The sequence below is a fragment of the Cyprinodon tularosa genome, unplaced genomic scaffold, assembly GCF_016077235.1.
Source record: "Cyprinodon tularosa strain WSP-4 unplaced genomic scaffold, ASM1607723v1 ctg636, whole genome shotgun sequence".
NCBI lineage: Eukaryota > Metazoa > Chordata > Actinopteri > Cyprinodontiformes > Cyprinodontidae > Cyprinodon > Cyprinodon tularosa.
The window spans coordinates 174,789-191,087 of record NW_024039381.1 but is presented as its reverse complement, the minus strand read 5'-3'; the positions used below and the strand labels follow the sequence as shown (position 1 = coordinate 191,087).

Genomic DNA, 16,299 nt, shown 5'->3' with positions numbered 1-16,299 from the left:
GGGAAAAAAGTGTTCTTTAACCAAGAAAAGAACTATACATAGTATCATTTCACAGTATCATTTTGTTCCTAAAAGCGGCTTCAGGCAGAGAGTAATTTAATTGCTAATTATGTTTAACACATGTGGAGGAATTTGCGCTTGCAAGAGCTGCCAGGAGCCACAGAGATAACAAAAAAAAAAGATTATTTGGGAAACCAGCACACCTATCTTTCTATCTATAAGATTTGTTAGATTTTAGCTGCATCATCTTAATATAATTAGGTGTTTCCAAATCTTTGTAGATAATTTTTAATATAAATATAATTTACCTCTGATTTCTTAGATCTATTGTACCCAAAGTCTTTTTTTTTTCTTTGATAAAGTAACCTGGCAGAATCACATGGTCTTTGACGACATTGATCGATGATATTGTCAAAAATGATGTTCATTAAATCATTCATAGACGATTTGCTCAAAATTACTTAGGCAATGACCTACCTGTTTCTACCATATATGAAATGCTTGAGATATTTTTGAGTTCACGTTACCACATTACCAGAACTTAGAAAACAATCAATGACTTTTCAGATGTCTCTGTCTGATGTGAGTACAACTTATAAAACTTTTTGTATACCCTTATATGTGCATTTATAATAAATAATTAAAGCTATTGAAGTAAGCCCCAAAAAGGAACAAACCTTGACATCAGTATTAATTAAAGCAGGCAAAAATAAAAAAAAGAAAGCATAAAAATTGTTAAGAATAGGACACCTTATTGTAAGGCCAAATACAAAGCATTATAAAAAAAAAGTTAACAATTTTGAGCGATGCAAAAGATATTATTATAATAGGAAAATTAAAAATAATAAAGGCACATACGAAAGCAACATGGAGAATATAAATTTTCCACTGATGAGAGCAATTTCAAAAAGCCAAAAGCTATTATTTTGTAGACAAGGAAAATGTTGTAAATAATGACATAGGTATAGAAAATTTATTTAAATAGTTTTTTATATTAAAGAAAAAAAAACACACCAAAATCTATGGCAACATCTAAACAAAACGGAAATGTCAGTTGTATGGAAGTTAGATTAATATACGTCATCCATGCTTCTGGGTAATTAAATCTATTGTTAGAAAAAGAAAATAAAACATTTACAGATAGTGAAGGACTTCACATGACCTTTGCCAAAAGGGCCATTGGCTGTATCATTGAACCACTGACTTATGCTAGTAATTAATCCATACAATTTAATGTTTACCTGAGATGAAAGTTTCCAAAGTTTTACCGATTTTTAAAAACAGAAATGTACATCACTTGAACTACGAGTGTCATTGGTGTCTGTTTTCTCAAACTTTACTTATTTTTCAACAAGTGGTTTGTTGAAAAATAAGAAATATTTTTTATAAAAACATTTATTAGTAAACATAAAGTATTATACCAAAAAGGCCATGAGCTCTAGCATTTGTTAAAGTAATAGAAAAAAAAGGTATGCAACTCAGAATGGACACAGTTGGCTTCTTTATGGATTTAAAAAATGCATTGGACACTGTAAAATATTCTGTTATTGTCAAAATCATACACATATTGCTTCGGGACCAGCTTATCCATGGTTTAAAGTTATATCAATAGTTAATTGCAGTTTGTTCAAATTAATGGTCAACAGTCAAATAAAAAGAACATATGTAGAGTTCACTAAGGGTCAGTTTCTGGCCCTTTCTTTTTTAATAGTGACCTCTGTAAGGTATCCCTTTTATTACAGTTTTAGTTGTTTGATGATAATACTTGATTGTGATTATATTTTTTTCTGTAAATAATTAGTAAATAATTAAAATGTTCTTTCATTAATGGAAGATAAACCAATCTAAAAATGTACCACATGCAAACTTTCTTCCAAATTGGAAACTAAACTGCAGTAGTAGTTTTTGTGTCTTTTTTAGTAATTCTGAAATTAAGGTGTAGTTTAACATGCACAATATCTGGTCATTGTTCATGAAGGAGACAGTGGTACGATGCCAGAAAATGGAGAATTGTCCTTGTGCATGTAAACATATTTGGACTGACAAACATAACAGCAGTAGCATAATAATAATGATAATCCACAAGAAAAAATGTCCACACAGGCCGGCACAAATTAAAGCAACCGAATGGCAGACAATCTTTATAAAATTAAATCAAATATAAAATAAATAAATGAAGGTAAATACTGTGGGATGTTTATAAAAATTGAAAGTCAAAAGAGCCTGAAAGAGACCTTGCAGTGATATCTTTGCAACAGGGTTTTTTTTTTTCTCCCTCAATTTAATACAGAATAACCATGCATAAAGCATAATTATGTTTCTTTTCTTTTTAACTGTACCAGTTTGAGATATGCTCTGAGTTGGGCTGTAAATATTTAGTATTATCTTTAACTTTTGTTTTTAATGATTGCTACCTCCAACTATATGTCATATTACTTAATTTTTTAAGACCACTCCCCGTAGAGCATGCAATCTTCTTATATTAATGGGCAGAATTAAATTTTTGTCGTGTCTTAAAATTTGCACAGCAATCTTTGTATATCTACTGCATCAACCATCCCCACTTATTGCACAAACTAATTAACACATGTGCAATTAAACATCTCTTATTTGGAATCTTAGAAGATCAGGCCCTCTATATACCAAGAATTTAATTGCATGTGCTTAGTACTATCCTTTTTATTTTTATTTTTTTATTTTTTTTTTTACATCCGGGTTATATGCAATGACCTTTACCTGTGATGAGCAGGGATGGCATTAGTCCAGCAAAGTTTCTCCAACCCCACTCAAAACATATAGATCCAAGAGCAAAGCTCTATGGAGTCTGATCATCTGATAAGCCAGTCATCATCCTGGGTCAAAAAACATTGTTAATCCCTGAAAATACATTCTCCCGTTAAAAAGTCTTCAACATAGTCACAGAATCTGTTGCACACTATTGTGCACGGGTGGTTTCAGGGGTATTTAAAATGTTAACAGCTATCCATGGGAATTCCTCACACCTTGGTTCATTCATATATGGGTCCTTATTACTCACCCCAAATTCCATTCAAAATATTAGCATTTAGTAACAAATCCATCAACCCCAAGTCAAACATATTTTATTTAAAAACTCTTGACTTCACTAGTGAAACTTGAATAAACCAAGCTACATGTACAACAAGAAGAAGAAAAAGAAATGTTTGAAAACCAAAAATTGGCATGACTTTTACATGTGAGAACCAAGAGTTGTCTTAAAGAATTTGGAATGTGGTCATATTAGCTTTTAACAAATTTTGAACAATTAGAATGTGTTCAAACCAATTCACAATGCAAATCTAAGAGGTGAATAAAACATTTTTTTGGTAAAATAATATTTTATTGAATGATTTGCTTAATCAAAAAGTAATAACCTTTAGTTTAATTGTTTCTTAACCTGCTATGATTGAGCCAGTAGCTTGCAGACATGAAGGGATTCATCTTTAAATTACTCTCTGGTCATATTTTGTTAATCAAATTAGATGAGCATACAAAGAAACACATGAACCCTTATTTTTTTTAGCTTTTTAAACAACAGCTCATGTCCCTGTGGGAATGTCTTGGAGAGAGGAAGAATTTGCAGCAATTGGAGAGGAGGCCAACAGCAGAGCAAAATGCCTCATTATGTCAGTATCCATAACCTAAATTGAAATCTAGAAATGTACTTGTTTGATGCCATGTGATGCTGCACATAGCACTTCTCACTTTCCAGGCTGGTGCACAGAGGCAGAGAAACAGACACATCTGCTCAGAAATGTGGCTCAAAGTCTGCGTCTTCGCACCTTAATCCCGGAACCAATTTACCTTTCAACAATCTTTTATTTTCTTCCCAGGGCTATGTGGACAGAGTCAATACTTCTGGTGTTCTATACTTTTTAAATTTATTTTATGATGATCATTATTCCAACTAGAACCACTTTGCTTTAAGCACCAAATGATAGTAAAATGTCTACAGCTGAGTCTACATTAACATTAATGATCAGCAGTAAAATTACCAGCATTGTTAGTAAATATACTAACAATATGCAAATTTAAATAGTTATGAGGATAGAGATAAGGGAATTTCAAACATGATGTTGCATGACAATTTTGCTGAATTTATTCTGTCCTGAGGCACATTTTTAATTCATGTCTAAATTCTATTGGCGGTTAAAGACACCAATTCACTAAGATAAAGATTTCTGTTGCCTCTTTGCGTTAAGTTGCTCTCAGCAACTATCTTAATCCCTCTTAACTAGGTAGGAATTTTAAGACTATGATTGGAGCTCTCTGAGAGAACCCTGCCTATTACCATCAAGATTTGATAAATGAATCAATTATCCCACAGACCTGTAGATAACTAATTCTTTGTAAGCATGGGCATTTTGTTAAGTTATGTGGTCAGATGGTTTTACAACCTTTAAAATCCATGTCTCAGTTTCTTTCTGCTTCATAATTTTGTGTTTTCAAGTTTATTTCTGTCATATAAAATTTGATGCAGTTTTGTTTATTTATATGTCACCAGTTCACAACACCTTCTGTCAGGTGATATAGTCCTTTAGATGAAAAACGTTCTATCTAAGGAAAACTAGTTGAGTGCATCAAGTTATGACTTGTAGAACATACTTCTCCAGTATGAGTATCTGGCAACAGTAGATATTCACTTGTATTTTGTTGTTCACTCTACAGTAATCCCTCACACGACCATGGATGAAGTGACAGTGGAAGGGAAATAATCTCTTTAAAGCAAAGTAACCTCAAGCAAACTGAGGCTCGGTGAGAGCGGTCTTCTGTCAAGGCCAACTTGGGTTCATGGAGAGAGAAGCAGACTTACAGAAGGATCATAGAAACACTGACCCATACTTTCTATGTTAGAATATAATGGTAAACTAGCTTAATCTGTGGCTCTGTCGAGGGATAAAGAAGTTTTCATGTCAAAAGGATGAAAAGAGTAAACACTGTTACTTACAGTTAAACCTGAGCCCATAGCTAAGCCTAGGAAAGAAACAGAACTTGCTATAGGGGAAAACGAAATTTAAACCTGAAAAACTCACACAAAGAGAAAACACAATTAGGAGAAATGAATTGATACAATTACTTTGTCTTTGGCGCTCAGACCTCGGCAGGAAACATAGCCCTTAATTTTGATAGATATGCACGAACAGGAGCAAAGAACAGGGCTGTTTCCCCCCCAGGCCTTAAAGTGGTGGTGGAGTGGAGATAGATGAAGTTGGTCAGTCTGTAGACTGCTGGTTAGCGAGACGGTATGCTGAGCTTTATGAGGAGATCCAGTGGATTGCGTGAGCTGATACTAGAGCTTCACTTAGGGACCTGGAAGATGGAAGTCCAGTTGGATAACACAGGTTGAGAGAACCTGTCCATGATCAGCAAGGATGAAGCAACAGCGGAGAGGAAAAATTCCCTGTTGGGAAGAAACCTCTGGCAGAACCAGGCTCAAAATGGCGGTCTTCTGCCGGACCGGTTAAGATGAGACAGAGAACACAGTAAGAGACAGAGGGGAATGACACTCTGATGAAGCTTTAGCTACGATGGTGGAGGAGGGGCTGGAGGTGGGTTGAAACGGTGTCAATGCACATCCGCCGCCTGCACACAGGAGCAGACAGGTGTGTATCGGAGGCCTTTTAAGGTGAACTTTGGATGCCGATTGGCTTTCGTGTTCAAAGCTGATTGGCTGTGTCGCAGGCGGATGAAGGAAAGCAATGAGCTTCTTCTGTTGAACTTCCACCTAGGCTCCATATCATATACTCTGTTTAAATTTCTGAGTGGATATTTGACGCCCTCTATAATTTGAAGTTTAGTAGTCTCTTGTTGGAATATTCATTCATAGTTTAAACAAGGCTGATTGAAAATGAAATTCATCTGTTGATTTCAAGTCTACTTGATTTGGTGATGTCTCAACTACTCAAGTAAGATCAAGGTTTTTACTTAGAAACACATAATTAGTTTTAAAACATTATTTTAGTAATAGATTTATATTTCCAATTTAACAGATGTTTAGAATTATTTTTACTTTGTCTTTTATGGAGTAAAAGGGACATTTAAAATCATTTCAAGAAGGAATTTCTGTCAATTACTTTCTCTTCACCTGAACATTTAACATTTAAAAGCTGTGTGCTGAGATAAAAAAAAGTAAAGGTACGTATGAAAGAGTGAAAGCTGAAAAGTGAAAATTGTAAAAAAAAAAAAAAATCCTAAACTGAGGCAGAATCCCGAATCTGGAACCATCATCATTAAACAAAGCAGTGGCAAGAAGACTGAAAAGGAGGACACAAGCAAAATTGACAAAAACACTGTTGTGTACAGCAAGAAGAAACTGACAAGCTGTCAACTACAAGAGGAAAAGACATAATTGCAGGGATAAATAATTGGAAAAAAATATGCAGGTAACAGGAAACACAGTAAATCCCTTTCTGAAAATGAAACGTATCGGTAGAGCAGAGTCTAAAAACCAGCAGACGTGGGCAGAGACAGGGATGCAGTAAAATTGTGAAGTTTCCAGAATCTTAAATTTCTATAGAAAGTAATAAAATTGAGAAACTATTCATAAAGTTTCCAGACAAATAATAGATTAGTACATTTAAAGGGAAAGGTAGGATATTTTAAAGGGATGGGATGAGATGTAATGATCAATAATAATTGCCTTTACATGCCGTACAAAGATGGCATTTCTCCTTCAATTTAAAAAAAAATAAAAGAAATCCTGAGAGAGATGGAGGGAAACCTGCATTGACCCCCCAGCCCAGCTGCTTTGCCATTTTAACATTTCAGCATTTCTCAGTGTTAGAAGATTCACACACGGTACAAAATAGTAATAGTGATCCACACTTTCAAAGGGACTATAGGTTTTACCGCTTTTATTTTTATTTTCTTGGCTAGACCATGTTTATGTTTTTTTTATTTGGTTGACTATTAGTTTATGAAGAGCAGAATAAACCTTAGGATTTTGCAGCAGACTGTCACTTGTACAACAGCAGCAAATATAGTATTTCCATGTGCTCTTCCAGGTCTTCTTGGTATTAAAAAAAAAAAAAAAACAGGTGAATTTAGGTTAATGAATCAGTTGATCGATGTGTGTTTTATGAATTGACATCAAAGTTGAGTAAACAGAGTAAGAAGAGGTATTGTATAATTAAATCCTAGTCCCAACACTTTTCCAATGCATATACTGTGAATTTTAGTCTAGTATGTAAATGGTACAGTAAATGGCCTGTACTTATATAGCTTTTTGTCAAGTCAGGAGACTTGACCAAAGGTTTACATAACTTAGTCATTAACGCACCCACTTACACATGGAGGATGGCAAGCTACATTGCAGCCGCACTTGCCCTGTCTCACTGATAGAAGCAAGGCTGCCTTACACAGGCACCACCAGGACCTATTTATGTTTTTATCATACATTAGTTAAAGCTTTTGCCTTACCCACAGGTCCACCATTGAGAAAAAAAGTGATTTTGGTTAATTTCACTGTAAATATGTATGTTAACATTTTACTCAAAACTGAGACTTTCTAAACATTGACTATATTTTCATGAAATATCATATTACATTATATATATATATATATATATATATATATATATATATATATATATATATATATATATATATATATATATATAATATATTTTTTTTTTTTTTTTCATCATTTTAATGTTATCTAACAAATATGAATTTTGTGAAAAGTTTCGCTCAACGCAACTTATAAGCATTGCATTTCTCCTGTAAAACAATGTAGCTTTTTTCTTGTATATTCTGAGAAAAAAGCTAAAAGGAATAAAGAGATTATAGTGGAAAAATTGCAGTAGAAGGGAATCAAACTCAAACTCACTAAAGGGAATTGTGTGCATATCTAAAACTAAGCCACCCCTCGCCTACAGCACACTTTTAATATTTATGTCACAAATTGATCAAAGACAACTTTCTCCTGTCTCTGTCGTTGCATTTTATAAGACTTTTGTGCTCATATTCTAGCCATGTATAATAGAGTAAAGTAGGACTCCAAATTCATAAACATTCATTAGAATCTCATACATAGAGAAAAAAGGCAGGCTTCGAATTTTCCTGGTAAACAACACATCATGACTAATGAGTGTTAAATGTATGACTCATTTTTAGTGCCTATTGCCACTTTTGATCTGCATATGACCTTAACTAGGATTAGTGAAATGATTTCTGGCTTGCATATTTAAAATTTATAACCCAGCGCTCTCCAACTCCAGACAGGTGTTTTTTAAAGCTTCACTCTTTTTAAAAAAACTTGCTGAAAGAATATTCTCATCTCATTATGCTGCTTTTTTCCCCTCTTTTTTTGCAGGCCTCATTCCTACTGGCTTGTATATCTTCAGTCTCTCCTGTATTGTTCAGAGAACAATCAACTTGGAACATTCTCTGAGGAACTCCATAGTTGCACCTGCAAATATGAACACAACCTCTGTCAGTTGCCTCCACCCTGCTCTGTTGGAGAAGGCTCGGCCTGTGCAACATGCGCATCAGACAACCACACCCGATGTGGGAGCTGTAACCCGGGATTTGCCTTGCTGCAGGGGGCCTGTAGACCCATGGTGGCAGACTCCACAGAGAACTACCTTGGTTTTGAGACGGACCTCCAGGATTTGGAGTTAGGGTACCTACTGCAGAGAGCAGATCGTAGGCTTGAGGTATTTCTTTCTGCAGTTTTCTTTAGTAATGTCAGGCTCACTATTAGTTGAGCTGTCTGAAAGCTGTGCCTTTGAAAAACACCCATGGACTCCTGGGATTGCATTGCATAGGGGCTTCTAGGAAATTAGAAACTTTACAGTTTCTCCTGGTTTCTGTTTCACAGTGTGTCACGCTATGTTTTAATGGACACCATTTATATTTTTTTCAATCAGTTTAACATTAGTGTTCCCAAGCTAGTTCAACCTTGGCAGTTTTCTAAGGTATAAAATAGTTAGCACAGTCTATGTGGATTTTCTGTGTGGATGCCACAGCATTTTGAAATATTGACAGCATGTAGATGCATGACATTTTTTAATGTATTAAAATTTGTAAAACGAAAACTCAGTCATAAAGCTAATATACTATTTTACAGATCTTTCAATCATGGGTATGTGGATTAATTACCATACAAAACAAGGCATTGTCTTTCAAAAGAACCTAAGATACTGAAAAGTAACTCATTCCTGTAATCAATTAAATTTGATTAACGTATCTTCAGGATAGGTTCCAACAAATTTATAGGATTTGACAGTTTATTGGTTGGCAGCATGTAACTCTGTGTAATAAAAAAGACTGTAGCAAACATTTATTTATTTATTTTATTTATTTCGAACAGACAGTAAAAACAATCAAGAAAGAAAAAAAATTGAATGAAACAAACTTAAGAATGAAAATATAAAACAAATTATTTTGCCCATGTGACATGTAAATTTTATATTTTCTGTTCGAAAAGGAGCAGGTAGAAGATACATCTTATAATGTCCTGCCCCTTTCCTACTTGTCAATTTATCCTCAATTAAATGTCAAAACATCAAAAAAACACCTGTTTCCATTCCACATGATGTTTAGCCATGTACAATTATTTTAAGTTCTATTTATGTCATCAATTACATTATAGACTATTAAACAGTCATATAGCGTATTTTGAAATGAGCTCGATTTTAATCAGTTTATTAAATTGGTTTGCATTTTGAATTTTTTTAAACTCATCATTCAATCCATCCCAGACATTTACTCCACACACAGATAAACAAAAACTCTTTCTGGTTGTTTTAAAGTGTTGTTTTTTAAAGTATCCTTCACCTCTTAGATCATAACCCCCTTCTCTGTCACCACACATTTCCTGTATATTGTGTGGAAGTTTTTGATTTCGAACCTTAAACATGAATTGAGAAGTTCTAAATATTACCAGGTCCCAGAATTTCAGTATATTTGATTTGATAAATAACTGGTTTGTGTGTTCCCAGTATCCCACTTTATGTAGTATTCGGATTGATTTCTTTTGTAAAACGTATAATGGCTGTAAATTTGTTTTGTATGTATTCCCCCAAACTTCCACACAATATGTTAAATGTGGTACAATGAGTGTGTTGTACAGAACAAACAAAGATTTGTAATCCAGGACGAAACTAATTTTTCTTATAACAGCAACACTTTTGGCTATTTTAGATTTTACTAGGCATCAGAGAGCACCAATTATTGGTGCTTAATTATTCATTCAAGACCTTTTACAAGTGGATAAAAATCAAGCCAGCTACCAATATTGCCAGGAGTGAATGTTTCCTGCAACTTTACTCCAAAGACCATGCAAAAAACAAAGACTCTGAGCTTTTCTTCAAACTCTTGTAGCCAGTTAATATGTTTTCAGTTAGACTTCATCACTTGGAAAAATGTGTGATAGCTGTGACTTCAACAGGCACTGGAGGGGTCATAACGGTTAATAGCCAAGGGTGAAGTGCCTTGGATATATGGAAAAACTTTCAACCAAAAAAAAAAGATTACTTAAATGAATGATGATTACAACTATCTTTGGGAAAATGGGGTGAAATGCCCAATTTGGAGGTATTAAACATTATTTAATTGTTCCCAGAAGGCAAATTACGTAAATAAAAAAAACTATAATAATAAACTGAATTTATCTTTCAGATTTTACTATTAGTCTTTACACTGAAGCCCTTTTACACACTGATATGTTTGAAAAAAATTTGTTAAATTCCTTGCCCAGAGCAAACTCAAAGCTTTAGAGTTGTAAGACAACTTCTCAAGCTTCTGAGCCAAAGCAATAGTCAACAAAACTTTCAAAACCTTGCAGATCCCTAAAAAGTTTTCTTAGCAAGGTGTTTTGCTTTGTTTGTGGCTAATTCTCATTGGGATATGTCTAAAGTTTTATTAATTTCTTATTAATTAATCTTTAATTAAGGCATGTTACAGACTTCCTCTTATTTTGAAAATAAACAATTTCAGTTTTACATTGTTTGTGCTGTAATCTGATAATAATTTTATTTCTGAATTACAATCAAAGCCATTTCACCTCTTCCCTCACCTGATGTCTCCCCAAAACTATAGAACAAGATATTTTACCAACACAGACTGGTTGGTAAAAATCAGTCTGAGAGTGAGCTATACCCAATGCATAGTTCACAGTAAATGAGAGGGAATCATTAGTTACATTTTTATGCTCAAACCTTTTATTTTTCGTGACTGTAGCCTTACATGTAGTAGCTGAGTGAGAGCTCTATTGACTCTGCTGTTGTAGAAGTCATTTACCAAGTGTGTGGCTCTGTTTGTAGCATCCAGAGTGGAAAGGAAGGTTCCAGAAGAATACTTTCCTGTTCAAAATAGCTCTCTGTCTCACAGTCAAAATATATCCTACATCTGGCTTTAGAATCCTTTTGAATCCCCAGTAAGAACTAAACAAGTCTGTCTTGCTTAGAATAGATACCTTGAAAAAGCAGCTTCTAGCTAAATAAAATGACAATATAACTTTTGTTTGCAGTGCTGCAGTTTGTGAAATATTCTGATCTACTACTGTCGAACAACTTCTTGAAATTATGATCAATTCTACATTCTCAAAACAAGAAGTCTCATTGCTCTTGCAGATTATCACACTTATCTTGAGCAGAATCTTATCAAAAGAAGGTGCATAATTTAACAGAATGTAATCTTATTTAGTATTTCAATTTCAAAACAAGATCAAAAAGACTTTCTGCCTAGATGTAAGTTTGTAAGACATGGTTACATCAACACTTTTGAATCCCATCAGTTCTTGCTTTACAATTTATATTTGACTAAAAATTCCAAAAAGTTATCAGGAAATCATCTCATATTTATTAAATCTAACATCTTGCAGTATTATAAAGGCTACCATCCAGATTAAGAAAACACAGAGCTTGCTCAGCATGTTTGCTAAAATGTGTTGCCTTAATATTTTTTCTTTTGCTAAGTGTTGCTGGGATATGTTAAATGTAGCACCCATTCAATATACTATATGCATTTTTTTAAACCTAACTAATGTTTTTTTTTTTTTTCTGTCACACAGGTCCATGCCATTTTTATCAGCAATGATATGCGACTCAACAGCTGGTTTGACCCATCATGGAGGAAGAGGATGCTGTTGACGTTAAAAAGCAACAAATACAAGACCAACATGGTTCATATGCTGCTTGGAATATCCCTTCAGGTCTGCCTTACAAAGAACAGCACCCTGGAGCCTGCTCTCACTCTCTACATCAACCCTTTTGGAGGGAGCCACTCAGAGAGCTGGTATATTCCGGTTAATGAAAATGGTTTTCCTGATTGGAAGGCTACCAAGCTGGACCTGCCCTTTGAGTGTTACAACTGGACTTTGACACTGGGTAACAAGTGGAAGACGTTTTTTGAAACTATCCACATCTACCTTCGCAGTAGGATAAAGACTCAAGATGGAGCAAATGACAGTGTTTATTATGAACCTGCTGAAATGACAGATCCTGCTCAGAGTCTGGGTTACATGAAGATCAACAGTATCCAGGTCTTTGGCTACAGTATGCACTTTGACCCAGAGGCAATCCGTGATTTGATCCTCCAACTGGACTATCCTTATACCCAGGGCTCCCAGGACACAGCAATCCTTCAGCTCTTGGAAATACGAGATCGTGTTAATCGGCTTTCCCCTCCTGGTCAACAGAAAATGGACCTGTTCGCCTGTCTTCTCCGCCACAGGCTTAAACTAACTCCAAGTGAGGTGGTTCGCATTTTTGCCTCCTTGCAGGCCTTCAGTGCACGTTTGCCTAATTCGATCATTTATGAGACAACTAAGCTGTGTAGTTAACAGCTAGTTGAAAAGAGAACTCAATGTAAATTGTGAACAAAACTTTTCAGATCCTTGATGCAGATGCATACACATGTGCTTTGTCTCTATGGATTACCAAACTCTTAAGTTAACCATGAGGCATCCAGCTGTGGACAGCTGAAGAATGTACTTATCTGACTGTTTTGAATTTATCGTTGCCCATTTAAGTACTACATAAAAATGGGCTGGAACTTTGAGGAAATGCACAATTGTTTCTCAAAACAATATTTCTGCTGTAGACATTCAGAATCCACTGCAAAAAGTTAAACCATCCTGTTCCCAAGGTTCTGCTAATTTATACTGCAAGTACCAATGCTAAACGATTAGACATTTTATGGTTAAAATGGTATTCTCTGTTTGTTTGTATTTTTTATATGTTTATTTGCTTTAGTGACTGTGCACCATCCATGACTTAAAATTGCAGTGGTGTAAAACAAGATTTTGTAGATAAATTGATATTAAAAACATGTTATAACAGATTTAACCCTTCAAAATTTGTTATGTGGCACTCAGAAGAGTCAGCTGAAATGATTCAAAGTCAAGAAGATTTATCATTTTATTATGACAGATTCTCAAGAGACTAATACTGATTTTCTTTAGAGCAGTGGTTCCCTAAGTGGGGCGAAAGACCTGGGGGGGCATAGTGTACGTATATATTAGGGCTGAAACAATTAATCGGATGAATCATGATTAATCGATTATTGAAATAATCCACTTAATTAGTACTCAGTTAATCCTTAACTGCAGTGTAGAGACTCTAAACATGTCTTTAGCTGACAAAGTAACCCACTTAAGGAGTAATTATACCAAGATTTAAGAAAATAAAGAAACATTTTGGATTTAACAATTTTTCTGTCAATATGCACTATCCAGAACTCCGCAAGTGAAAAAAATATTCAACTGTTTTAATTTGATAAAAAAAAATGTTAAGGATCCATTGGCTATACAATCATTAATCGATTAATAAAAGAAATAATTTTTATATTAATCGATTTGTAAAATAATTGTTAATTACAACCCTAGTGTATACACAGTAACATAAACGTCTGAACTTAAAATAAATGCATTCCTTTAAATCACAAAACTATCACTGTTTTAGGATTTAAGAGATAACAATTTATTTTATTGCAATATTTAATTTAGTTTACTTGACTTTTCTTTCTTCACTAAAGTTGTCAGTAAATGCATCCAGAGCAAAATCCCTTAAAATGGCAGATAAATACATTTTCTAACATCTTTATCAGATACATTGTGGTATTAAAAGGACATAATTTCTTTTTTTACCTCCAGACCAGCTTTAACTATCCAGGACGTTGATTAAAAAAAAAATAATAATAACTGTCAAAACATTTGTTAATCGTTAGTCCATTATCACATAACAATATTGCACAGGACCAAAAGAAGAAAATGCATGTTTGACATCCACATATTGAGGATAGCAATCCTTCCTTCCACCGTTTCCCAGAAATGCCCAATTGGGCCGTGATTTGGTGACTTCTTAGGCAGCTAAATTATAGTAAGTTGACAAAAAAAAATGTTTGAGATCTCTATGCTGAGCCTTTTGACATGGTTGTTTGTGGCCAAAAGAAGACAGGTACTGTACATAATGGTCATGAAGGAACAGTATGACCTCGGTCAGCACCAGTACCGAGCTCAGTTGTGATGTTTAAGCCTTTATTCTCCCGACCACTTGTAACATGTTTTCAGTGTATTGATACTTGGCTGCTCTCTCCTTTAAACAATGTTCAGTTGGAATGAATGGTCCTAAAGTGTGCCTATTAAATACCCCTAAAACATTTATCTTAAAATCTGACAATATTGAATGAGGCATTTTAATCCATAAATAGATGCTCACTGCAGATTTTGCCTCTCTGGACTATAACCTACCAACCTGAGAAATTGTGTATGAAATTAAAAGTATGAATCTATGCGTTTAAAACTGAATTTATTTGCTTTAAAATGTATTTAGGTGCATTTAAAATTCCATTTGGCTTGTTTTACTTTCAGTTCTATAATAACTGTGGCAGCTAAAATGTATGTGTAGTTTCCCCGTTGATATGTTGGAGATGATGCTTGACATGGTTATGAGAACTACCACATTCATGTGGACTCCAGTGCTTAAACTCAGAATATGATCAAAATAAGTTTAACCTGATATGACATATGAATGCATGAGGAGCTTGATCAACCAGGTGAGGCTTGGATTAGAACCGCTTATTCTCCACATTGAGAGGAGCCATTTTGGGTACCTCAGACATCTTTGTTGGATCTCCCCTTAACACCTCCCTCAGGAGGTGTTCTAGGCACATCCCACATGGAGAAGGCCCAGGGGACAAGCCAGGCCATGCTGGAGGGACTATGTCTCTTGGCTGGCATGGGAGCCCCCTGGGCTTCCCCCAGCAGGGCTGGAGGAGGTGTCTGAGGGAGGGAAGTATGGGAGACTCTGCTGAGACTACTGACCCCGTGACCCAGTACTGGATAAAGCGAAAGACTATGAGTACGAGAACATTCTCCTCTTTTTAGGGTTATCAAATATAATGCTGCAGATATCCTATGTTTTCGAATCTACCACTTTGCAGCAAAAAAAAAAAAAATATATATATATATATATATATATATATATATATATATATTTTGACTGACACAGTGTTTTTTTTTACACAAAATGGTTTTCAGTACAACCCCAGTGGGTAACGATGTACAGGTTTGAAAAAACATAATTGCATAACAGCTTTGCAGTCAAGCACAAATTGATAGTTGGATGATGTGATGAATTGGATTCAGTTTATATTGTTTTTATTTTTTGTGTTATTATAGATCTACACAGGATTTTCAACAGTGCTGTGATTATTTTCTGCTTTGCATGTGTTGCACCAACATGATGCCTCTTTGGTTATTTTTAAGTCTCTTTTGCAAACACATGGGGTTGTGCAGTGGGCTTGAAAGTCTCATGCATTCATGAGTGCACAACACTGGGCTGTGGTTAATGTGATCAAGTACAGACACTAACAGAGGACAGGAGCTGCTTCTATTGTGCTGCTAACATGCAGCTTCGGCCGTGTGTTCACTTTTGCAGCAAATACAAATTAGCCCAGATACGATGCTGCATTTTCTGTTCCACTCAATGCATAACCAGCCTTTTAGCAAACCACGGCTGCAAAAACTGTCTTTGTGATAAGCTGCGTCAGCTCATCAAAGCACTCAGAGAAGAAGGAAACAAAAGTGCTTTATATATAATCAGTTATTCTCTTGCACTCAGTGTTTATGTGGTTGAATTATAAAACATAATCATGGCTGCAGGATATCAATCCTGAACTTTTTTCATAAAAGTATATATTGAATAAAACCGACACTGTGAACAATGTAACTGCAAGGTAAACCCATGTATTACATAATCAACTTTGCAGCCTAACTTGTTAAACTTCAAGGTGTTTGGTGCAAGTCTTTAGAACCTTGCCACAATCAAAATGTGA

The 16,299-nt window shown here is 34.8% G+C and overlaps 1 protein-coding gene across 1 annotated transcript in view; it reads left to right on the top strand.

The window, feature by feature from the left end:
• Positions 1-13,305, top strand: part of LOC119798793 (BMP/retinoic acid-inducible neural-specific protein 3-like) — a 79,537-nt gene extending 66,232 nt beyond the window's left edge. The window contains exons 8-9 of the mRNA XM_038308407.1: positions 8,333-8,675; positions 12,035-13,305. Of these exons, the coding sequence (XP_038164335.1) occupies positions 8,333-8,675; positions 12,035-12,805 (1,114 nt within the window). The 3' untranslated portion in view covers positions 12,806-13,305. The remainder of the gene's footprint in view (positions 1-8,332; positions 8,676-12,034) is intronic.
• Positions 13,306-16,299: the final 2,994 nt, after the last annotated feature.